Raw genomic sequence first — 25,220 nt, 5'->3', positions numbered from 1 at the left:
TGGGTGTCGAAGAAAGAGTCGGAGGTGAAGCAATAGGAGACAAATCCCCCTTAAAAGCTGTGAGCAAAGATAGCCCACTATCTTCCTCAAAAACATTACCAGAGATATCATCCTGGCAAGGAGAAGTATGAACAGAAACTGAAGGCAAGGCAATAGGAGAAACAAACTCCTCAGATGTAGTGAGAAAAACTAGCCCACTATCCGTCGCTGTAGGAACATCTCCAAAAGAAGTATCCATAAGATCACTGGCTACATAGCGCCCAGAAGCAGAAACCATCTGCCGATCACTCGCATCACCATACAGGTCACAAAGCAACTGGCACACATAGAAAGTAGAAGCATCATCAGGAGCATAGATGAAGTGTCAAAGAGCCGAATCCTGATAATTCAGGAGGAGAAAGCCATAGATCTATCCGTCAGTCTTCCTCCACCGACACACATCCTCCACAGAGGCAAGGTCTAGCAAGCATCAATTCTTGTACGAGAGAAACTCCATCAAACCATACTCCCTGAGAATAGAAGTAACTGGCAACTTCCATGACTGAAAGTTACCACCGTCCAACTTGTCAACCTCATCTAGGAAATAACAAGAAAGTGGTCATTGATCCAACCAATAGTACCAAACCTCATAAGATAAAAAACTGTCCAAATCAAGAAACGCTGATGTAGGTCCCTTCCACCAAAACGCAGCCCTAAGAGGCTGGACAACACCCGAAAATCCTCCTGTAGCAAAAAACGCAGAAGCTTCTGTCGACTGTACCTCCAACCTTGAGGCCACCAAAAGAGGGAAGCAAAAAATCCAGAGTTGATATAGAGAGAAAAGGCAGCCACACAGGACCTGGGAATATGCTGTAAGAGGGTGCAAGAGGGAAAGGCATCAACTAGGACTGTAGCTCGGGCTCTCAAGAAAAAAACGCACAATCTTAGAAGAAGAAGTGTCCACCACAGGTACCAAGGTTGCCACCAAATCCAGAATCACCACACAAGGCCCCCTCTGCAATAGGTAATGTCCACTGGAGAGGAAAACACAGCCAAACAAGGGGCTGCAGACCTGAAAATACAGGCTGACCAGTTTCACACTCCTAGTAGAGAAAAAACGCTGATGAAAAAGTACCTTCAGGCTGAAAGCGATGAAGCCCAAGTGAAGGCAGAGAGACCAGCAGCAACTGTCCAGAAAACACAGCAACCAGAGGGCTGCAAATCTGAGAAAAACGCAGAGGTGAAGGGGCTGTAGATAGGGCAAAATCCGGGGCAGCAGAGAGAACTCTGAACCGGGAGCTTTGATACCATGAAAGAGTGCACAGAGCGGAAGCAAGATGAGCACTAGAGTGTGCTGATCTGAGAAGTGCAAGAGAGAGAGAGATATGAAGCAACTATGCTGAATATACTACAATGAAAGCAATCCCGAGCAAGAGACATAAAGGTCTCATAAGTGAGGGATACAAAAGATGACCAAGCTATGACAAAAGTGAAGAGGCTAGCCCACCTACATATAGGTCAAGAAGGGCTGGCCGACTGCAACACAAGACCTGGCCAACTAGACAAATAATATGGCGGGCTAGAAAAATACCATAAAAATGGGGAAAAAATAGGGGTGGCCAACCCACAACCAAGGGCCATAAAAGGGATCAAATACGGACACAATACATGGGCAGAATATGGGGATGAATATGCTAACACATACTTGGTCTTTCTACACTCAGTTGTTGCTGGAAGGAGCCGGTGTGTGGAATAACACATACTTGGTCTTTCTACACTCAGTTGTTGCTGGAAGGAGCCGGTGTGTGGATGGCTATCTCCACACCTCACTTGGTGGACCCTGCTTTGAGAAGCATATTAGATGCTCGGGCTCGTCTTATCATCATCCATTGCATGACTCCATCCATACAGGCACAGTTTGTTTCCTCTCGGAGTAATGCTCATCAGATGTGGACAGAGATCCAGATGAGGTATGGGAGAGTTTCGACAGTGAAGATTGCCAAATTGGAGTCAGATATGGAGAAGCTTACCACACTGAGTCAGATAACCTGATTGAGAAGATTGGAGAGTTTTCCCATATCAAGCTGCAACTTGAGGAGTACGGGAGCACTATCAACAATCCTATCCATAAACTTCTTGGTAAGTTGCTTGCTTCCTATGATTTGATAATATTTATTTCCGTGATCCTCTCCCCCCTTTTGAGGAAGTCATGAGTTATCTGCATGCTTCGCGGAAAAGGCAAGTCGGAGTCTGCTTTTGTTGCCTCTAAGAAGGGCAAAGGCAAAGGTGGAAAAGGGAACTCCAACAACAACAAAAACAAAGGCAAAGGCAAGGGTAAACAGGATTCTAAGGAATCCAAGGACAAAAGCAATGAATGTGATTATTGTGGCAAGACAAGTCATACTGAGGCTCGCTCCTTTGCTCATCGTGATGATTCTCGAGGAGCAAAAGCCAAGTATAAAGCCCAAGATGCTTCTTAAGCATCTGACAAGAACAACACCAAAGATAAAGGCAAAGTTTCAGAGGAGGGATCTGCCAAAGTTGCATACATGGCAGTCACAGATTCATCCACTTCTTCAAAGCATTCATTCCTCGTGATCACAGATATGACTTCTCCTGAAGAGGTTAGTGTCACACCCGAAGCAATGGAATGGGTTGGTGATAGTGGTGCTTCTGCCCACATGACCAATCAGGCCCATATCTTGGAGGACTACCAGACTATCTCTTCCTCAGTTCGTATTGGCGACAACTCTTCGCTTTCTGTCACCGGTGTTGGTAATGTTTCTTTGGGTTCCTCTGCCATGATGTTCCGCATGTACCACGAATTTCCAAAAAATTGTTTTCAGTATACAAAGCTTCTCAGAAGGGACTTGGTGTGTACTTTTATGATGAGGTCATCGAAGTAATCGACAGGAAGACTCTCTCGGTTGTTGCAAATGCAGTCCATGATGGGAGTCTCTACAAGATCACCAATTTTTCTTCCCAAATCCCTCACACTGATTCCCATATTCATCAGCTTTTCTCACCCGTGTTGGCTTTGGTTTCTGAGGCAGATACTTCTTTGTGGCATTCTCGCTTCGGTCATGTACCCATTGCTGCCTTACAGAAGTTCCATTCTAAGCAGGTTGTCAACGTAATACCTCAGCTCAGGTCTCTCTCACACATCTGCTCATCTTGCATGATGGGCAAGCATCATCGAGATGCATTTCCAGAGGAGGCCACTCATCGAGCAACCCGGAGACTGGAGCTTATACATGCAGATCTTGCAGGGACCTATGGAGGTTGAGTCTCTTGGCGGGGCTCAATATTTTCTTCTTCTTGTGGATGATTTCACTCGCAAAGTCTGGGTATGTTTTCTGGCTCGCAAGTTAGATGCTTTTGCCAGTTTCAGGACTTGGATCGCGATGGTGGAAAATCAGTATGGGGATAGAGTTTCATTCCTCCGGACCGATAATGGTGACGAGTTTGTACCATTTGATGACTTCCTTGCTTTGGATCTCAATGACAAGTTATCCAAGGAGGATGATACACCCTTGGTGGATTCCACAAAGTACCGGCAGATTGTTGACTCATTGCTTTACCTTGCCAACATCCATCCAGACATCTGCTATGCTATGAGTGTCCTCAGCCAGAGCTCATCAGCCGCTCGAAGGTCTCATTGGCAGGCAGCTTTGAGAGTTCTTCGTTATCTTCGAGGTACTTCAGATTATGGCATCACCTACTCTTGTGGTGATGATTTGGTTGGCTTCACAGATTCTGATTGTGCAGGCTGTGTTGATACTCAGAGGTCTACATCTGGATATCGCTTCATGCTTGGTTCTGGATTGGTTTCTTGGAAGTCTCAAAAGCATAGGACTGTTTCTGCTTCTTCCACCGATGCCGAGTATAAATCCTACCTTCTCTCCTCTACTGAGGCACTTTGGATTCATCAAATTCTGGAGCATTTGTGCTGTGCCAACACTTCCCCAGTTACTATTTTCTCGGATTCTCAGAGTGCTATTGCTCTAGCACAGAATCCTGTGATACGAGGACGATCCAAGCATATTGAAGTGCATAACCATTTTGTACGCAACTAGATCGAGTTGGGCCTTCTTCGACTGGCCTACTGTTCTACCAGGGACAATGTGGTTGATCTCTTCACCAAACCACTTCAGAGAGCTACTATGGAGGTGTTACTTCAGCGTGCTAGTATTGGACTGTCCCTCTGGCGCTGGAGAGGAGGTGTTGGATTATATTATCTCCAAAGGGTCTACATCATCTTTTTCATGCTTATATTGGCCATTTATGAGGCCCTACATTGGCATATCTTAGCAGAGATTATTCAGCATTTTTCCTACCATTTTTTGGAATTTTTTGGCATTTTATGCTACTGCCATGCTGTCGGCCTGCTACAGCTGGCCAACCAGCATCTCGAGGGAGTATATAAGGGCTGACTCCCTTTCCCTCAATTCATCTCACTTTTCACCATTCAGTTGAGGTCATTAGCAGCTGCTATTGTTTCTCAGCCATACTAGAGTGTTTTTATTTCCCCAAAACACTTACAAGCTGACTGAATTCAAATTTTCAGAATTGACAGTCTCCATTCAAGCTAGAAGAAGAAGAAGAAGACTATTCCCAAGATTGAAGCTATGGAAGAATCATCTTGGATCTGGTTGCTACAAGTTCTATGCGGGAGAACCCTTGGGAAGTGTTAGGCATTCTCCTAAGGCTGATTTTCAGCCATTAGGTGGTTGATTTTATTGAAATTAAGCTACATTTGAAGAAACCGGGATTGCTGGGCAATCTTGGTGAAGGGTGCTGGGCACCATATTGCTAACTTGTAGCTGGGCTACTTGTAGGCAAGTATAGTGTTTGTAAGTTGTTTTCATATTCAATCATTTTTGGAGGAAACGGTGGTGTATGGCTGGGCCAATCCACCCGTTTTATGTACTTGTAAAATTCTTACTCCCTTAAGGCAATACATATCCTTCAAAGGGGGGGGGGACCAACCCATCTTCTGGTCCCTAATGCAGTATCATTTCTTTTCAGTACTTCCACATTGTAAAATCAATTGTTATGGCTATGTATGTGGGATATGGTAGTGATCAAAGGATGATAAATCTTGTGATCTCAGTATTAAATTCTATATAACCACGCACCCATTTGTGACAATGACAATTTGCAGCTGAAACCGCGGTGGGAAGTACAATCCAAATTTCTAAGCACACTAGAGACACTAAGTACAGAAGCTACACCAATTACAACCACACTTACCCACACTTGTCACTCACTCAATGAGTATAAAAGATTTGGAGAAGTTGACAACACAATGGGTCCGGAACCCCCCTCCCCCCCCAAAAAAAAAAAAAAAAAAAAAAAACTTTATTACAAGGAGAATTTACAAATACATGTTGTCACAAGCAGGGAAGGGGGCTCCCGGAACAAAATAATATACCAACACTTCCAATACCAGACAAAGCAACATAACATAGCGGAAGAACCTTAAATAATACAATAACACTGCACTAAGCCAGAACAGTCGGCCCCCCGTAGAAGCTTCTTTATTCACACAGAAGCTTTTACAAGATACCAAGGTGCGGGTGCATACAGAACCGGATTTTCCCACAAAGCATCACCACAAATCTTGCCCAAATAAACTATCTAGTGCCAAGATACAAACGTCTCTAAGAGCTGTCCAAAACTGTCCCAAAAACAGTCCGCAAAAATTAGCTCATAATCCATCCATAAATCAACCCGGTATGGAGCCAAAAGCTGCCCCGAACTCCGTGCCAAATTAGCCCCAAAACTGGGCCTCAAATCAGCCCAAAAAGAGAGCTTCAAATCCGTTCCAAATTCATCCAAAATAGTCCACGAAAAATCCTCAATCGCAGCCCACTGTACGGCCAGATTTGAGAGCAAAAACAATAGTTGAGAACTGCCTCTACGCCCAGCCCAAGAAAACAACACCAGAAGCTATTGTACGGCCAGCACAAGAGAGAAGATTGCCATCGGCCAGTCCTGTCAGCTTCTATGGAGGCAGTCGACCAGCCCTGTAGCATCTTTGGAGCAAGTCAGCTAGCTGAAAATAGTCCAGAATCTGTTGTACAGCCAACGCAAGAGAGAGGAGAGAGGAAATCTGCAGTCGGCCAACAGAGGAGAGAGAGAACTCCAGTGGGATGCGCATGGCAAAAAGGAGAAGCCCCAACCTCTTTAATGAAGTCGACTATCTATATTTGCAGCACTTTTACCTTTTTGCCCAGAATAGGGGAACTCCGCCAAAAATATCAACTTTATTCTTTTCTTGGCTTGTACTCCAAGTCTTAGCCCAAAAATATCAACTTTATGCTTTTTCTTTGCTTGCTACCCAAGTTTCAGCTAAGCGCCTACTTTTGTCCACCTATCCATGCCCAAAATAATAATATGTCCAACCCTTCATGTCAAAATACTGACTTATAAATATGATAAGTCACTTTGACGATAAAAATCCCATGCTGCGCCTGCTGAGTGGCCATCTTTCAGGCCAAACCATGCCAGTAAAATGCTCTAGCTTTCTTCTGTGGAAAATCCTCGTTCACACCTTGGCTCCAAATTGACTCCAAACAGTGCGTGAAACACTGTTCAAGATTGGTGAAGGGACCAAATGGTGACACATGTAGAGGGTGCTCTTGCACCGGATTTCCAAGTACCAAGAATGAAAACAAAGTAAAACAAATCCCTCCGCCCAAGCCCAAGGCAAGGGGTCTTTCCAACTTCACACTATCCTAGTGTGGATCTCACTGGAGAAGCCCAATCTCATATAGTCTACTATGTGGATCTCACAAGCACTCGCAGTCTCACACTCAACTAGATGCTCCAGAGCCTTGGTCACTTGGTCCTCAATCCCAAATGAAAATATTTGCTGAAACATCATTTTCAGTGCACATACCTTCTCTTTGATACTTCTTCAAAGTACTTGAATCAAGAAAAGAACTTGAGGAAGAGCTTCAGCAAGTCCCTCACCTTTATTACAGAGAGGTTCACCAACAACTTGTGTGTGTGAGAAGATGTTATTAACAAATGGCCACTCTTCCCTGTATGCAAACCCTTTGTGTGAGAAAGGAGTTGAAGATGTTGGCCTGTTGTATCTCCCTGTATGCAGCCTTGCTGTAGTGATAGGGTGGATGGAGATATCAACCTACAGTACCACATTGAATCCAGCCCTGTGCTAAGGAAGAGAGATGAGTACACTGTGTGCAGCCAGTTTCCTCTAAGGTGCAGCCAGGCCTTCCTTCAGTCCCCGGTTGATGGAAGATAAGAGAGTCCAGGGCTTCGCTTCAGTCCACCGGCTGGGCATAAGGGAGAGAGAATTCCCCTTCGATTCAGACCACTGGGAACGAGAGAGAGAGAGAGAGAGAGAGAGAGAGAGAGAGAGAGAACTCTTTTCGCTTCAGTTCAAAGAGTAAAGGAGAGGGAGGGAAAGAGGAGTCCTTTCACTTCTGTTCACAGAATGCAGGAGAGAGAGATAGAAGAGTCATCCTTTCACTTCAGTCGGCTGCAGGAGTGAGAGAAAGAAAGATGTAACCCTTTTCACTTCAGTTGGCTGATTCCAGGAGAAGAAGAGAGTCGAGTATGCTCTTTACTTCAGTTCGCCGAATACTTCTCAAGCTTCTCCCCGTTAGTGTTGCGAAAGGGTCAATCGGTGCCCGGTGCTTTCACCAGCCAGCCACCTTCTTTTCCCCACGTCGACTACCATGTTACCATAATGAAGCCTAGCACTAAGGATCATAACAAATAGAAAGAATTATTACAACAAGAAGGTAGTTGATAGGGCATATGCACCACTAAAGATAGAAAGAATCAACACAATATTAGGTGGCTACAACTTGGATGAAAACTTTACAAGGTGATTTTTGCATGTCCGCTAATACAGCATAAAGGATCCATGAACATGCCCAAATTCACCTTATAAGAAAGTGCAATTTATAACCTCATGGTAGTCATCCACAAGACAATAAACCATCAACTCCATCATGCATAGTATGGACTAGATACTACGACAACCCCACTAACGTCATCAATGCCCAATAGTGGGTGTAGAACTTGGTATCAATATATGCTCCCACACACACACACACATAAGAGCATACATGCCCAATAGTGGGTGTAGAACTTGGTATCAATATATGCTCCCACACACACACACACACACACACACACATAAGAGCATACATTCATACAAAGGTCTATGTAGTACTGAGTTTCTGTCAGAGCTCCAGAGATACACGGCAGACTCAGCTCTCCCTCAAACTGACTTTATGTTCCTTACACCTAGCCTCAAGGCCTTAAGACTACTCCCTGCTTACATCCAATGGGTGTGTTCTGGTGGTATGGGATACCAGGGACTTTGCATGTGAAGCCTAAATCTTTAATGCTACTATCCCCCTTGCTCGGGGGTGATGTCATGTGCACAGTGTGTATCTACCGTGTGCTACACGCACACAAGACTAGCTTCGAGGTTTGGGGAAGCTTGGAGCTAGGCAGGCTGATTGGCGAGCTGGGCTAGGGAGGTGAGTCGTGCCTACAGTGCTACACCCCCTTCACGTTGCTTGGTTTGTTTTGAAGGTTTCGAGTCTTGTACCGGGAGCGTTCTACAAGGTGATCCTATGCGGATTTGACAGTGGTATCAGAGCAAGCCTCGAGAACGAGCAAGTCAGTAGGTAGAGAAAAAGAGGTCAAAGAAAAGGTATGAGTTCGAGAAGATTGTTGTTTTTCTGTGCATACTACTGTTTTTTCAGATTCAGCATGTTTTTTTTTTGCATCGTAAGAACCCGTGATGGGGATTATGGTCTTGTTAAGGGTTGTTTTGCTTAGCAAGAAGAAGGGCTGTGTGTTTTTTGAACAAGAGAAAGAAAGAGAAAAGAAGTCTGTCAGTTGTAAATTTGTATAAGAGAGAGAGAGAGAGAGAGAGAGAGAGGTATCGACGGCTGTTAGTCTTGGCGGGCTGGTCGGCGCTTGTGTGGCAGAAGCGTTTATGAGGCTGTGTGGCGCCTATGTGGCTGCGCAGCTTTATTAGCAAATAGAAAGAATTAGTACAGCAAATAAGTAGTTGATAGGGCAAATGCACCACTAAAGATAGAAAGAATTAGCACAATATCAACTGGCCGCAACTCGGACGAAAACTTCACAATGTGAAATCTGCATGTCCGCTAATACGGCTGAATTATATACCTATATGTTTACTGTTTATGCTTCTGCCTGTGCTATCTCCTTCATGGTATCATACGCTTAGGTCCAAGCTGCTCCAAACTCTGCAAATCTGCCCACTTTGCTGTGTGTTTTGCTTCCATCACTTCTCCGGCTGCAGATCAGTCCCATATAGTAGCTGCGTTTCAGTACCTTGCTGCATTTCTGGTAGAGCCCTCTTCTGGTTGCTGTCGGCCAGCCCTAAAGGCTGTGATTTGCTCTTCAGAGAGGCAGGTTTTGAAGTGTTTTGGCTGCGTTTTCTTCTACAGCATCTGTTGGTGTTGCGTTTCTTGCTCGTGGTGCTGCCAAACAAGTGGCTCTACACTGTCTTCTTCCTCCACGAGTCCCTGTCCTTTCCAATAGGAGGTTCCCAGTGGATCTTGGACTGTTTTGCTGCTGTCCCACCTCTTTCTCTCTACGGTTTGAGAGGGGGCTGATTGTTCCTGGTGCCTTGCTTCATTGGAAAGCACTTGAGATAAGTGTTTGAGAGCTGAGATTTGTTCTTTGTTGCTGTGCATATGACTCCCCCCTTACGAACAAGGATGACAAGTTGAAAGGACCCAACTATGCTCATTGGAAGCTTCAGATACGGATCTGGTTCATCCACAAGGGTTTGTGGGACATTGTTCAGGGCACTGAAAGGAACCCCGAGCGTCCTCAAAACTCTAGGCGGTGGACTTAAGATCAGGAGGATGAATTTGTTGTGGAATTACAAGATTGGGAGAATCGAGACTTGAAGGCGCATTCTGTGCTTGTGGGGACCATCACCGAGGAGGTCTCACTGGCAGTGCAAACTCTCTCCAGTGTTCATCAGGTATGGTCAAAATTGGAGGATCTCTTTGCACGAGATTCATCGATGAGGACAGTTACCTTGCAGGGGCAGCTCTACGCCTTGTTATTTCCTGAAAACAATTCCATGCAGTCTTTTCGCATGAAGGCCAAGGTTATCCATAACCAAATACTGGCTATGGGTGCTGCTTTGTCCTCTTCTCAGCTGGCTGCTCTTATCCTCACCAAGCTTCCTCCGGACTATGATGTGATTTCTCAATCTTTGCGGTGCCAAGTCACATCCACTCAATTGGATTTTGATGATCTTAGCTCCCTACTTTTGGAGGAGTCCGTTCTCATCTCACAGGGTAAGTTAAAGGTGTCAGTCAATCAACAGTTCTGACCAGGCACTTTCCTTAGTTCAGAAGAAAGGTCACAGTCGCTGCTTTACTTGTGGAAAAAAAGGCCATCTGTCCAAAGATTGTTTGTCCAAGCAAAAGGACAAGACCAAGGGCAAGGCTTCAACTCAAAGAAAAGGCAAAGACACAACATAGGATAGTGATACAGATTCTAGTACCACTTCTAGGGCTCCCAGGGCGCTTCCGGCTCAGGAGACCCCAAATGGTGTGCTTCTCTATAGAGTACACATGCAGTTTCCCCCCATGTGCTTCCAACCAAAAGAGGCTTGTGGGCGGGAGATGGGGCTGATTACAGCTCCACCTACTGGTGCATGGGGACCTTGATTCAAGTTCCAAGCATTAGACATCTGGCAAGACATGGTTATCTTTGGTGCATCAAAGATTATGAACTGGATCTGTTCCAAGTTCATTGTTCGAGGCTTTTGGAACGTGATGTGTTCCGTCCACCGTTGGGGATTATGGGAGCGGTGTGCCCAGCAGCTCATCATCTATTTTTGGAGTTCACTGCACACTTGTGTGGTAATTCGTGGCCAAGCAAAGTTCCTTGCTGTTCGTGGTGGCATCTTGTTTCGAGGAAACAAGTTGGTGGATGCTCTCTCCGAGGTGATTCCAGTATTTGCGGTGCTGGAGGGTCCATGGTTGCATCTTCATCGACTTATCTTCTTCCGACTCTTGCACACTATGAGCTGCAGAGGGGGTGTTAGAATTGTGCATCTCAGTGTTTTGGGGCTTTACTATTTATCTAGGATTTTACTGGATTTTCTCCTATTTATTTGTCGAGGGCCAGTCGACCAGGTCCCTACTTCACTATATAAGGAGTTCCCCATTATTCACTCATTCATCCACTTCCCTTGCACATTGTTCAACACTCAGTTGCTAGTTGCTGGCTATTGCCATTGTAAAGCTTTACTGCTATTATAAAAGGTGATCTTGTCCAACTCTCTCAATCTCCTTTGCACTCTCTCATATGTTTACTGTTTATGCTTCCGCCTGTGCTATCTCCTTCAGGGAGTGAGGGGCAGATCTCAAGGGCAACCCCAAGGCAGCCAGCGAAAGCTTCCACCTCCACCCCTGCCACAAACGCACCCAAACTTACCCCAAACGAGAAAGCCTGGGGTGTCCTCACTAAACTTGTTAGACCACCTGGTTGGGTGCCCGTTAGCAAAGTCTAGGCCAAATGTGTTATGGCGGTGTCACGTGTGTATGATCCCATTTGTATGGCACTAATGGCACCACTTTTGGGGGGGGCAAAGAACCAAAAGTGCATAGAAGGCTTTATTGGGAAGCTCTTTCGGCCACCCATAAAGGAGGCCATGGGGGATTTTGTTGCCCATGGGCCATGGGCAAAGGCCCATGTGAAGGACGCCCATGAGCACGCACTCACCTTTAAGGTGAAAAAACAATCCATGACCAGCCCCAAGCCAGGTCGGCCAGCTGTGGGCCTAGTGGGCCAGCAGCAAGACCCCTATATATGCATGTGCATCCAACCTAGAAGCCCATCTCTTATCATCACTTGCACACATATGCTGAATACCACTGTTAGATGTAGCTCTCAGGCATAAACACAAGCAGCCAGAGGTCAATTCTAGTCCCAAATCAGTGTTAGAAGCAAGACGCAGGTCTCCTTACCTGTGAAGCACATTGCATGTGCTGCCCAGCAGGTGTTACACAAGGCAGCCAGCAACCGGTTGTCCTTCTCAGCATCTGTACGTCTTCCAAGGTCAGTACAACAGGGATTTACAGCCCTACAGTAAGTCTTCACATTCATAAAGCAATAAAAGCAAATGCACCTTCATGGTAGGGGCCCTTCTGAGGGTCATTGGGACCCAATCATGCATACAGTTCTCTGCCTCTCTCTTCATTCCATATCTCTTGCATAAATTTCAGATTGCGATTTGTTCTCTGCTAATCAGTAAAAAGGTTCCAGAGGCTTCCACATGTAGCATATCAGTCCAAGGCTTCCTCTTGCAAGAGATTTCAGAATTTCAGCACGTGACTACATGAGCTTTTCTGTCTGTTCAGCCATGCTCTTTGAGCTTAGTAAACAATATACTTTTGGGTAGAGCTCACAGGTTTTTGGCAAAACTGTAAGCTTCCTTTGGTCAGCAATATATGGTAGATAAAATTGAGAGAGTCAAATTTTCTTTTATTGTTTCTCTTTCTCTTTCCTCCCTTCCTCATCTCTATGTATTCTCAGTGTTAGGCTTCAGAAAATCACACTCCTAATCATCATGCTAATGCTCCCCGCATAGCCTGCCTCCATCCCATAGCTCTGACGAGTTCAAATCGCTATTCTCCAATTAAAGAGGGTAGAGAAAAGGTAAGGACTCAAATAGCCCCTCAAGCTTCAGGAGGTCAAATGCTTATATTGCAACAAAAAGGGGCCTGTTTATAGACTAGAGATAATTGCTGCATAATTTCTTGAGATACCTGTTGATAGACTAGAGATACTTGCTTACATAATTTCTTGCAAGTTGCATCACATGATGCCACATTGACTATTGATAGGGCATATTGACATGACATGCTGATGACTTGACATATGACATATTGGGAAACAACTCATAGCTCTTGATGAGCTCTATTCAATGACTTATCCAGCCATCAAAGCTCCCTTCACAGGAGCACCCTGGTGAGGAGAAACAGCCAATCGTTAGTTTGTATTAGAGCCTGCATCTGTGAGTGTCATTGTGTGTACCACAATCTGTAAATTCTTACACAATGTGCCCGTGCCCAATGATCAACCACCATGCCCTTCAAAAAAAGTGTGGATCAGTCAATGCATGAGTTATAGTGATCCACATGAAAGAGTAGAGAGGGTAGCCCTGTTCTAACGCTTCTCCTAAGCACATGCCTTAAGCTTGCAATGACCAAACAATTCATCATGTAGTTTGAAGTGCTAGGACATTAGGAGTCAACCTTAAACTTGCAAAGCTTGGCAGGTATTGTAGAAAATTAAGTTAGTGATGTGTGACATCCCCACCGAGATGCCGTCCCGCAATCATCCTCCATCCAAAGCGCGCATGCACGCACACACACGTACATAAAGCACACACACGTACATAAAGCACACACAAAGAAAGCAGTGGGTAATCTCACCTCCCAACTGTAGGCTTCATTCTCCAAGCCACCCTTGAGCTTGGGAGAGAGACACATGCACCACCATAGCATGAGGCCTTCAGATGACAAGACCACCTTGTAGTCAGACCCCCACCATGCACATTCCACATTCCATACCACGCATGGTACCACCATAGCATGAGGCCTTCAGATCATGAGACCACCTTGTAGTCAAACCCCCACCACATGCATTCCATACCACGCATGGTACCGGCCTACAAATCTCAGCAGCCCTAGACCTCCTCAAAAAAAAGGATGATGGCTTTGGTGTAGAAATCCGGCCTAGAGTCAAGCTGCCTTGCATTTAGCGTGGCCAGACAAGGAAGAGCTTGTTTTTTTTTGTTCTAGTATAGACAAATTCTGAGCAACAAACTAGAAAAGAAAAACAATGTGCAAAAATTCTCAATGAGAAGAAATCCGACTTACCATATTCTATGCGTGCCTTCTCCTGTCCATGGCTCCATGCATATTGGGCAGTTAATGGAGTCGGCATGGTTTGCTAAAGCATATTCTTCATCAACAGCACATGGAAGCTCAGAGGGTTTCCCTGCGTCCATGCCATTCCCTGCTTCTCTGTCGTCAATGCCATGGCCATCCTCAACATCGATGGTTACAGGGTACCCCAAACGCTCTCCAGTAGAAGAAGGTGCAACCTCCATAGCAACATCTGTGACCGAATCCGGTTCTCCAGAAGCTTCGCCATGTCCGTCCACTGCAGCAATGTTAGGATTGCTTTCTAATGACAGTTCCACTTCTGCAGAAGCTTCTCCATGTCCGTCCACTGCAGCAATGTTAGGGTTTCTCTGTTCCATTATGGCGGAAGCTTCGTCGTGGCTGTTTACTGCAGCAATGTTAGAATTTCTCTGTAACGACAGTTCCATTTCTGCAGAAGCTCCGGCATGTCCATTAAAATTAGGGTTTCTCAGTGATGGAAGGACTATTTCAGGTGGAATGAGGGCAGCGTCGCCTTCGGCTGAGGCGAAATTAGGGTTCCCTGGTTCCTCGTATTGGCCTCGTGAGGATGAGGACTCGGCAACAAGCTCGGCGGGAGTAGGCTTGATTCGCTTGCGTCTGAGCTCGTCCATTTGCAAAACCCAGAAATAGACTTCGGTGCTCAAGTTTCTTTTTTGTATTCGAGTAGGCGCCCCTTCACCTCTTTCTTTCTTTTGATTCGCAGATTCACACCCTTCACCTCTTTCTTTCTTTTAATAGGCACAAGGGGTACTTCCACATAAATTTGTGGTCCTAGCCAAACAAGAGGCAAGAAAGAGGGTACTTCCACACACAGTTTTGGTCCTAGCCAAAAGAAGAGGTTGCTTCCACATACATTTTTGGTCCGGGCCTTGGCAGGACATCATGGATAAAGGGTGAATTTTTGGAGTCCACTCTTTTTAGATCAACAATCTCGTGATCCAATGGTGTTAGTATTTTATTATTCAGTTGCAATTCTTTACCTTTTTGGATTTTCGAATATTTGGAAGTGCTTTAAAGGTGAGTTAATTAATAGTGTGGTTCCTCAAACTTGAACATGGTGGTTCTCCTTTACTACAAGTGAACATATATTATTAAGGCTTTATTAAGGTTGTATTTTATGCACATGTTCACAATTACTATAGGTTAACCATGCATTTTCATTTTAGATTGATTATGTGACCTACATGGTCTTCCTCGATGGTATGAGGGCATGGGTAGTGTTTTATTCGGTTAAAGTTTTTCATTTCAATGGAGGCTACCTTGCTAACAGTGATTTTGTTTTTAGAAGGCCTATGATGGTATGTGTCTCTTGCAAGGGACTGTGTAGACTTTATGGTCCATAGTAATGGGTGTTATGTTTATTGTGTGTGTGTGTGTGTGTGTGTGTGTGTGTGTGTGTGTGTGTGTGTGTGTGTGTGTGTGTTCAGACTTGAAAACCTTTAAAACAAGATTTGATAGATTATACTAGAAGAACCAATTTTAAAAACCTTTATATTCCAAAACTTAAGCATTTAGATATCCTTTGAAGAAGTAATGTAGATGTTCATCCTTGAAAATGTCAATCCTTTACTCCAATTATCACCACTCACTTGCCACCGTCCAAAAGAATAAGTTAGTAAGGACGGACTTAATCCCATGGGAGTTGAATAGACATAGAAGACCGACACATAATGATATTTAACTTTGTGAAAAAATATAATTGAACAATACAAAACATCACACAATAAGTAGAATTCATGATTGTAAGATTATCTAAGCAAGGTTTATGATATCCATTCCAACTCCACCAAACGTCCTCTATGATTTTGCTAGAGAAGAGTTTGCATGTGAGCTCAGCTTGTCCTCTCCATGTTAAGTATAGCTAGCAAGTGTGACAAGAAGGTGTAAAATCTCATGACAAGTAGACCCTCGAGCTCCCTCCAAAGAGCCATATCATTCTTTAAGGTACCTTATGCACAAAACCCATCTTACGGATACCATATAAATAACGAAATTTGCCACAACGGTATAAAAGAATATCATAAAAAAGAAACAAAAAAAGGGCTTGTATAACACAAGGCCCTGAGGATGAGAGGAACGTGTGTTTGAAGAAGAAGTGCAGGCCATGTTGTAATGTTCACTAGTGGGCTCACCCGTTCTCCACACATCTCCAACCTCCAACTTCAAATTCTACCCCAACCTCCTCGAATCTCCTCTTCCTTTTCTCGAATCTCCAAATTCATGCCACGTGGCAGCTTTGTGAAAGTCTTCCTTAAATAATATAGAGAAGAGATGAAGAAGCAATGGCAATGAGGCTAGTAGTAAGGTAATGTAGAGCCGATGAAAGCAAAGGCCAACTTGAACCATCGTACAAAATCTTGTTGTTCACTTGTGCTGTAAGAGCAATGCCTTCAAGCACGGAATATTTTGCTTTGCTCAAACGTTAAAGATCTGAATACTCAGAATTGCTGCCCATACAAGATTTTGGGTGGCCTTACAAATTGCTCAATCTTACAAAGCTCTGCTCTGCACACAGGCAATTCTCTTTACAAAGCGGCCATGTGGGAATGTGTCTACTAGCAAAAGGTTGCTTACTATGATACACACACACACACACACACACACGCATATGAGCATCTAAAAAATACCTTAAAATTCGTGAAGGCCACTGCATATTGTGAAGGCAAGAAAAATTACAAGGCCGAGTTCAATGTGATTAGATTGTGCACCCAGTACTTGAGGCGCACCTAGACTGAAATAGCAACCAGGCAAATTGTATGTTTACTCCCATAGGTTATAAGAGGAACGAGTTCAATCGATTCATGCACCAACGTCCGAATTATGCTAGTTCAGAAGTTGGCATATGAGAAAGCAAATAGCGACACAACACATTTGAAGTTGTTAAATATTATCCTCCTTATTATGATGTTACCTTGGGTAGCCTAACACCCTTGCACAAAAGCAAGCAAGGGTGTTGAGGCCACCTGGACTGTTTTTAAAAAAACCGTTAAAAATATATATATATATATGTGCTGGACGTTAAAAGCACGCTGCATGTTAAAAATATTAGCATTGGATGTTAAAAGCACGCTGCATGTTAAAAAAATTAGCATTGCCAGCACATATATATATATATATATATATATGTGCTAAACGTTAAAAGCACGCTGCATGTGCTGGATGTTAAAAGCACGCTGCATGTTAAAAAAATTAGCATTGCCAGCAGACCGTCGCCTTCTTCCTTTGCAAGAGGCCTCCAAGCTGACACCCTCCGCAAGCACCTTTAGATGTACGTGATGCAGATCACAATACCCGTATACTCTATACTCTAGCTGTTGTGAAGATCTCCCACGCGTGAGAATGCAAAGAGGAAGGAAGAAGACAGGTCGGTCGAGCAGGCTGGACAGGAAAACGCTACAATTGAGTAGGGTTTTCAGGTGGCCTACTAGCTCCAGTCCATCCATGCCCAGCCATAGAGTCCATGCACATATGTTGTCCTCCTTCCCGTTTTTTTCCCCCCCTTTATTAGCTTGCGTAGCTAAGCCTCTTTCACAAAATCATGCAAGCAGAGCTACCCATGTGGCAGCATTAAAATAACAAGTCATGGAAAACGACAACAAAATTGTGCAAATGACAACTCAAGTCCATTTTGCCAGAAAAAAACATCCAAAAAGGACTACTTTTTAGAGATTGTTTGAAATAAAACACTTTTTTTATAGGTGCATTTAAATTTTTTTATAAATATTACTATATTTTCAGACATTTTAGAATGCATTTGATCACTTAAATCAAGAGAACTCTCAAAAAAATACTCGACTTGGACCAAACCAAAACCTTCACATTCCATGAAAATTTGAGTACAAAAAACATTATAATAATTGCAAAAAACAAATTCTTCTCCTTACCGCCTAAGAGAGATCTTTGAACTTTTACTTCAATATCTCTACGGTTGTCTTGCGCAAGCGACCAATTTAGGCCATGGGTAAGAAGGGGGCAGCACAAGGTGCAAGCAAGAAGTCCATCAAACTATTGGCCTTGTTAGCCCAATAGCCTTTCCTCTCTGGCTGAACCAAAGCCTAGTGACGCGTCGATTGCATAGCCAAGGACATCTTGAATGATGTTCTCAGCTGTTGTGGCAAATGGGGCTTGAGGGATGCAAAGAAGCATTTCATCCACACCATGAGTGGCTCCATATACATTGCCTCGGCTCCCTTTCAAACTGTCACCCTGATCCCGATCCCTTGTGTTGCCACTTCGGCCCCAACTCTTTACATTGCATGCTTGCACTGTCAACCCTAGATTTTTATGCTACCGAACCTAGCTGCCTGCACTAACCTGCGTGCATTGTCAACCACCTGTTTTTGTGGCCTTGTAGGATTGTAAAATCCCACTCCTCTTTCTACAATTTTTTTATTCTAGTTTTGCTAGTCACTTCTCTTTTCCTCTTAGTGGATTTTAGAATCCATGATTAACTTTTAGCCACAATTATTTCCTTTTTGTAGGTCATGGTTTCTGGATCTCAACTTTTTCATGCACGTAAGAAGTCTAAAAATTCAAGACAAGCTTATGTGTAACCTCAACCCGATTCAAGCTCAAGGAGGGGACATTCAGGTGCGTTGATGTCTTCTCAGTTGGTTCCCGCACCATGGAGTCTGTGTTTTAAAGTAACGAGGCTTTTGAAAGTCCATCTCATTCTTCTTGTCTCGAGAGCTTCTTGCTGCTGAACAATTCCCTCACGCGAGCGAGTGACTCAGCACACCAAAGAGCATCGCCAAAAGGTTAGAAAGTGGAAAAGTCAGGATCTTACACTTGTGGTGAGAGAGGCATAAACCCTTCAAAGCTCTCGAGCAAAAGACATATGGGATAAAGTTCATGCCAAAAGCAATTACGAGCATGATTGGACACTTAGCTTTGGGCGCAATTAATCGATTCAACAACCCCTTTTTTTATTGTTACAAAACACAAAGGACCTTCAAGTAATTCTAAACAAGTACTCTTTTGCTGGACACATCGAGAAAGTGCAAGAGCACAAAGGCAAAAATAGGGTATATTTTCTTATTGAGCATGATGACTCCACTCGCTTTGCCGTTCTTGTTTCATTAAAGGATTTTGAGATGGATGAACTAAATCCTCTAAGCATAAAAAACTTGATGATTGATGCAATGCAAACTCAAGGCTTGGTAAGAACTTAACTTTTCTCATATTCTTTTCAACTTTTGTCTCTTAAAAAAAAACATGTCATTGATTTCATTGTTTTTGGTTGTAGACATTTCAGAGAGCATAAAGTGAGGTGCTAGAGGGTTTATTTTGGCTTAGATAAGAACTCTTGAAGTGACTACATTGAAGAGGAATGAGAGGAAGAAGAAGAGTCACTTTTTTCAAGTGATGAGGAGGTTGAGAAAGAACGCCCCCCCTCTCCACTAATGCAAACCCCTATCATCACAGGCAAGAAATGAAGCAAAAAGTCATGTAAAATAAAGGACTCTAAGTTTCTTCCTGAATCAGAGATTGTTCCATCCGGTCTTGGTGCCCCCTTTCCTGACACAAGAGATTCAAGCTCTTTCAATATTTTAAGAGAGAGGGTCAAGCAAAATAACATGATGGATCCTTTGCCTAGATTTTTACCTATAAGTGTGATTGAGCATCTACCACCAGTGAATCCCCAAACAGGAAGAAGACCCTTAAAGGTTCACGCTGTTGTTGATCATCATGTTCATAATCTAAAGTACAAAATGAAAAAAAAAAGTTGAATGCCATTGTGTTACCCTTGCTTGTTTTAGTGGACAGACAATAGTGTCCTAATAAGGAATCTTGGGTGAAGGCCAATGCTGAGTCTTATAGATATTAGGTTCTTGGGGCACTCATTCTTTTCTTGCCGAGCAAGAGCTTGATGTGCTAAATATGAGCATGTTGACACTTACAAATGAGGAGACAAAGGTACTTGCCCTTGACCATAACTTTGACTCAGACTTTTGAATGATGGAAATGACTTTCATTCAAAAGATAAGGTTCTTTCATAATGAGTGGATTGATTCCTTAAAGCGTGGTGATAAAATTTATGAGAAGTTTCGAGTTGCACTTTGTGAAAAGTGTGGTCTTGAAGTGAAAAAGAAAGGTAGTTGTGGAGCAAGTCAAAAGCCCAATGTGAAACAATATGCCTCGAGTGTTTTTCATGTTCTCGAGATGTACCAATGTACCAACTTTTTGATTCATCAAATGTCACTTCCCTTGTGATGTGTATTTGGGTTCCAACATCTATATGCTTTTCTATTTGTGCATATCCAAGAAATACACACCTCTCTGTCTTCAAAAACTTGTACCTCCATTTGGTACACATGAACATAGGCATTGCTTCCAAATACCTTCAAGTAAGATAGGTTAGTCTTATAACCTATGTACACTTCCTTTAGACTCTTGTATTTTCCATTGTCATTTTATTGAGCAAATATAATGTTGTAAGTACAACTTCACCCTAAAGAGTGTCTAGCATTGCTTTTTCATTTAGCATAACTCTTGCTATAACCCAATATGTCTATTCTTCAGCTCTACAACTCCATGTTGACATTCACCATATGTCTTTGTCAATTGTTTTCATATTCTATGCATCAATTTGCCAAATTTCCATGTAGAGTCTTCTTCATCATCGTCAAACCTCAAGCATCTCACATATCAATGAGTGTCTTTCTGCACGTATGCTTTCCATTCTTGGAATTTCTCCAAGGCTTCTTCTTTGTTTTTCAACAAGTAAATCCATGTCTTCTTGATATAGTCATCAACAAGTGTCATAAAGTATATGTATCCACTCACAGTAGAAGTCCTCTTAGGTCCATGTACATCCATGTGTTTAAGATCAAGCAATCCTTTGCTTTCTCAACCATTTCTTTCTTATGGTAGAATAGCTTTTCAACGATAGTAGACTATAATTGTTTGATTCTAAGAATAGCTTGATCTTAAACTTCCATGTATGAAAGTTGCTTATATCAAGCTTTTTGAATGTATGCACTTGCACTTCGACCATTGTTCTCGATTGAAGAGGCTAAATTATCGATGTTGAGATTTTAAGAAGTGAAAGATTAGAGAAGAAATTACGGTGGATGAGGGAGGTTCGACACTGTTAAGGGTATATATCTCTTTGCACAAATTCTAAAAAATGTAAGGATAAGAAATTTACCACCTCGTGTAAGAAATTCACCATGTTCCTTATCCACGTATGTGTATACTTGTGCTTTTTAAGAAAGCACTCCGGCTTCACTTCTGGTTTTATCCTTTCCACTTTCCCTTGGAATGTAGATTTCCCAATAATAACTTGTCTTCTCTCTTTCTGATTCATTGCATGTGTGCATCCCTTGGGCTCGGGGGTCGTTGGGTGGATAAGTTTATGCTTGATTTATGCATGATGATTATCTAGAGAGATCTTAGGGTTTTAACACAAGTGCCATGCCACAAACATAGTGGTAATTAGGCATCCCACAATTATCCAGAGAGAGACGGACCGAGAAACCGCAACAAAAAGTACCCCTACCTTGCATTGCTCTGATGGCCACCTTGTGGGCCTTCTAAGTCTCAATCTTTGCTATGTATTCTTTGCTTCGCTCTTGTCTCTTCTTCTCCATGTACATTTGCTTAATTTTTGGCTTGTTTCTCTAGGTTGGTCTATCTCCCTTGCTTCTCCTTTTCTGCTCTCCCTTTATCGTCATCCTACTTCTGAGCCTTCTCATGCTTCCCCTCTTGGGATTTCTGGCCTTCTACCTGGTTATTGCCTTTCTTGGCTTTATCCTCGATGCTGGTAAACCACTTCTTCCTATCTAGTTGTTGGCTTCTTAATTGTAACTGTTTTGGGGTCTCTTCCTCCCTTCCATGTCCTTCAACCCTTTCTCGGCCTCCTTTTGTTATTTCTCAGCTTGTCCAATAGTTTTTTTCTTTTTCTTAGTTTCCTTCCTATTGCCTCTTTTCCTACTATCTAGCTTTATTCTTTGCCTCATTTTCAGTAATCTTTGTATGTTGTTATTTCTCAGCTTGTCGGATAGTTTCATGCTTCTTCTTGGTTTCCTTCCTATTGCTTCTTCTTGGTTTCCTTCCTATTGCTTCTTTCTTTTCTCCTTTGCCTAATGTCTAGCTATATTCTTTGCCTCCTTTTCAGTAGCCTTTGTATGTTGTTATTTCTCAGCTTTTCCAATAGTTTCATGCTTCTTTTTGGTTTCCTTTGTATTGATTCTTTCTTTGCTCCTTTGCCTATACTATCTAGCTATATTCTTTGACTCCTTTTTAGTAGTCTTTTTATGTTGTTGTTGGTCTCTTCTGTTGCTCCAACCTGCTTAAAGATTCCTTTGGACCCCTTATCCTACTTAACACTTTCTTTTTCTTTGGTATTATATAAGAGAATCTAATATTAGTTGGCCACATTCATAAGTTCATAGATTCTTGTTGTGAATATTCTTCATCTGGCCTTGAAACTATTTTTCCATAATTCTAGCAAAATTCACATGCATGCCTAGGGCTTATGCTAGGACCTTTTTTTATCTTGATTTTTGTAATAATTGCAAAATCTTTCTTTAATAGGATCCTGGCAACAATGATAAAGTACAAGTAGTCCTAATGGCCATATTATGTATATTTGTTATGTTAGCTTCTTGCCCTTATCTTTAGAAATCCCCTCCAAGAGTAGTGCCATTAGTTCTACTGATAAGATGTCAGAGTTTTCTATCGTTGCCTGCAACTTCAAGTGTCTTGCAATATCTTTCATTTTGATCTACAAATGATGCACTTTGATTTTTTACTTGATCATAGTTGTCTGTCTCACCTCCTTTGCCACTTTAAGGTTCTTTAAAGACCATGGCAACTCATAGAAATCCTTGAGACTTGCTTTGTTAATCAAGATTCAACACCACATTTTGTGCATCAAAATCCATTTCTGCAAAAATCTTCTTATTGCTTCGATAAGGTTTTGATAGAAAAAAAATGGAGATGCAACTATGGGTGATAGAGAGAACAAAGGAGGTTTGTGTGCTAAGGAAGACAAGGTAAAAGCTGAGTGTAAGCTAAAAAACATAGAAAGCATAGAGAGAATAAAAGAATTTAAGTACTGGTAAATTGAAATATTATTCCATTAGTTGCATGGTAGTAAAAAAGCAAATTTGCTTTTTTTAACGCTTTCTTTCTTTATTTCCTAAATTTCCTAAAGTTCCTAGAGCTTGTTCACATTCTTATACAAAAATCCTTCATACCTCTTATTCTAAAGCTCATCTTTTGATGCCGTTTTATTTGTTGGACTCACCTTAAATTCCTTGTTTATCTTGAGCTCGTTTTATTTCTTCAACAAACTAGTCCTGACGTACATGTCCATACTGTGTCTAGAGAAGGGAGAACTAGCCATGATGTACATGTCCATACTGTGTCCCAACAAGAAGCCATATTGTGTCCCAAGAAGCCACATTAAGTTTTGAGAATTCTAGAAGGGAGAACTAGTCGTGATCTACATGTCCATACTATGTCCCAAGAAACAAAATCTAAATACAACCTACACAAAACCTTTTAGTATCATGCGTGTGTACAAACATAACATTTTTCTTATAAGTTTTGGTGAGAAAACTGTTAAAATGAGCATGTACAATGCCTCAAAACTTAAAAGATATCTACCAAATATTACATGTATAACACGTGTGTGGACAAGAACAATCCCATCACCAAACGTAATTAAGAAGGCCACCACTGGGAATATGCTAACAATGGAAATGAAAACAAAATCGATCACCATTGAATAGGCCGATTCCAGTCATCATCTCCCTAACACCAAGGGAAGTAGAATTGTATAAAAGGGGGTATTCCCTCCCATTGTAACATGCCTCCAAGAACCTTAATAGAATTCCTTATAGAACGCTTCTCCCCCATCATCAAGTTTTTGAGTGGCATCAGAGCCAGGACATCGAGTGTGGCTTGAATCATTGAGAAACAGTGGGTTGTTGTTGTTGTGAAGAGATGGAGTTGCACACACAACGGAGGCACAACAAAGCATTTTATGAATAGCTTTCTAAAAGCTTTAAAGCTTATGGCCAAAAGCTTACAAGCCTTATAACAAGGCTAACATAGTGTTCGTAGAGCGAAGGCATAGGGCGGCGTAAGAAATCAGCATGAGAAAGCGAGAAGTGCCAACTCTAAGAATGTGTGTTGAGGGTCATGAACACAAGAGTCAGCACTACAAAACATAGAAACCAGCTATCGTCACAATGCCAAGAGAACGAGCGCATTTACATAAGGCAAACATCGCCCACTACTCTTTATTTTTTTAAAGATGTTGTTCACATGCAAAAGTGCATTTCAAGAAAGATAAGGGGTATTTGGGTAAATAAAGTACCTCATACCTTAACCTTGATGTTCCATACCATCAGAGATATGATATCATTCTAGCAGCATATAGCTCTAGTGTGAAATGGTAGGTGAGTAAATACAATCCTCTACACAAGAGAACATAACATAACCCCCCTTGAGTGTGCCCCATGCCCCTATTATATAGAAGGGCCCTCAAGTGACTCTTGACTCTCTATTTCCTATGTGTGACCCTTGGATGCCTGACTCTAACATCAACCCCTAAAGTTAGCCCTAACCCATGCTCCACTAGAGCTTGTTCTCACATGCTCCCATGCTCACAAGCCTAATGTGGGTTAGCCTCTTAGTATATGCACATATAATGTGCACATAACATACTTCCCCTCTCTCAAAAAATTGCACTCTTGCAATGAAAAGAAGGAAATCTGCGCTGAACCTTCTCAACCAGCTCCCAAGTAGAATCCTCTATTTCCCTATCTTTTCACAAAATTTTAACCACCTCAGGAATTAGAGTCTATGAAGTTTCCTTTCCCTAAATTCAAGTACCTTTTCAATTTCATGTGGAACATAGGATAAATCTTCAACTTCAATGAGTTCTTGAGGAGTAACTGTGTTATCCTCATCTCCCAGTTTCTCTTTTAATCTACAAACATGAAAGACTAGATGAACTCTAACATGTGGAGGCAGTTTTAGTTCATACGCAACCGTGCCAATTCGATGTATAACTCGAAATGGACCAGAATATCTAGGAGATAATTTTGAGCATTTTCCTGTTGAAAAAGTCTCAGAGTCTATAGGAACTTTTAAATAAACCAACGCTCCTGGTTCAAAAGATCGAGGTGAGCGTCCTCTATCAGCATAAAACCGTGCCCTATCCTGAGCACTCCTAATAGAATCCCGATCTTCAATCAGCATTTCCTACATATCATGCAAGAAATCCCTCGATGTATTAAGCTC

The 25,220-nt window shown here is 42.5% G+C and overlaps 1 protein-coding gene across 3 annotated transcripts in view; it reads right to left on the bottom strand.

The window, feature by feature from the left end:
- Window positions 1–14,688, bottom strand: part of LOC147636593 (uncharacterized) — a 103,016-nt gene extending 88,328 nt beyond the window's left edge. For 2 of the 3 annotated variants that reach the window (XM_086800021.1, XM_086800022.1), the window contains exon 1: window positions 13,914–14,661. In XM_086800021.1, the coding sequence (XP_086656147.1) occupies window positions 13,914–14,572 (659 nt within the window). In that variant the 5' untranslated portion in view covers window positions 14,573–14,661. Of the gene's footprint in view, window positions 1–13,913 lie in introns of all 3 variants that reach the window. The other variant, XR_015266172.1, reaches the window with a different exon arrangement.
- Window positions 14,689–25,220: the final 10,532 nt, after the last annotated feature.

Source organism: Cibotium barometz, chromosome 7 (assembly GCF_041138505.1).
Source record: "Cibotium barometz isolate CiBa-2024 chromosome 7, ASM4113850v1, whole genome shotgun sequence".
NCBI classification, from domain to species: Eukaryota; Viridiplantae; Streptophyta; class Polypodiopsida; order Cyatheales; family Cibotiaceae; genus Cibotium; species Cibotium barometz.
This window is presented reverse-complemented; position numbering and strand designations above follow the sequence as displayed.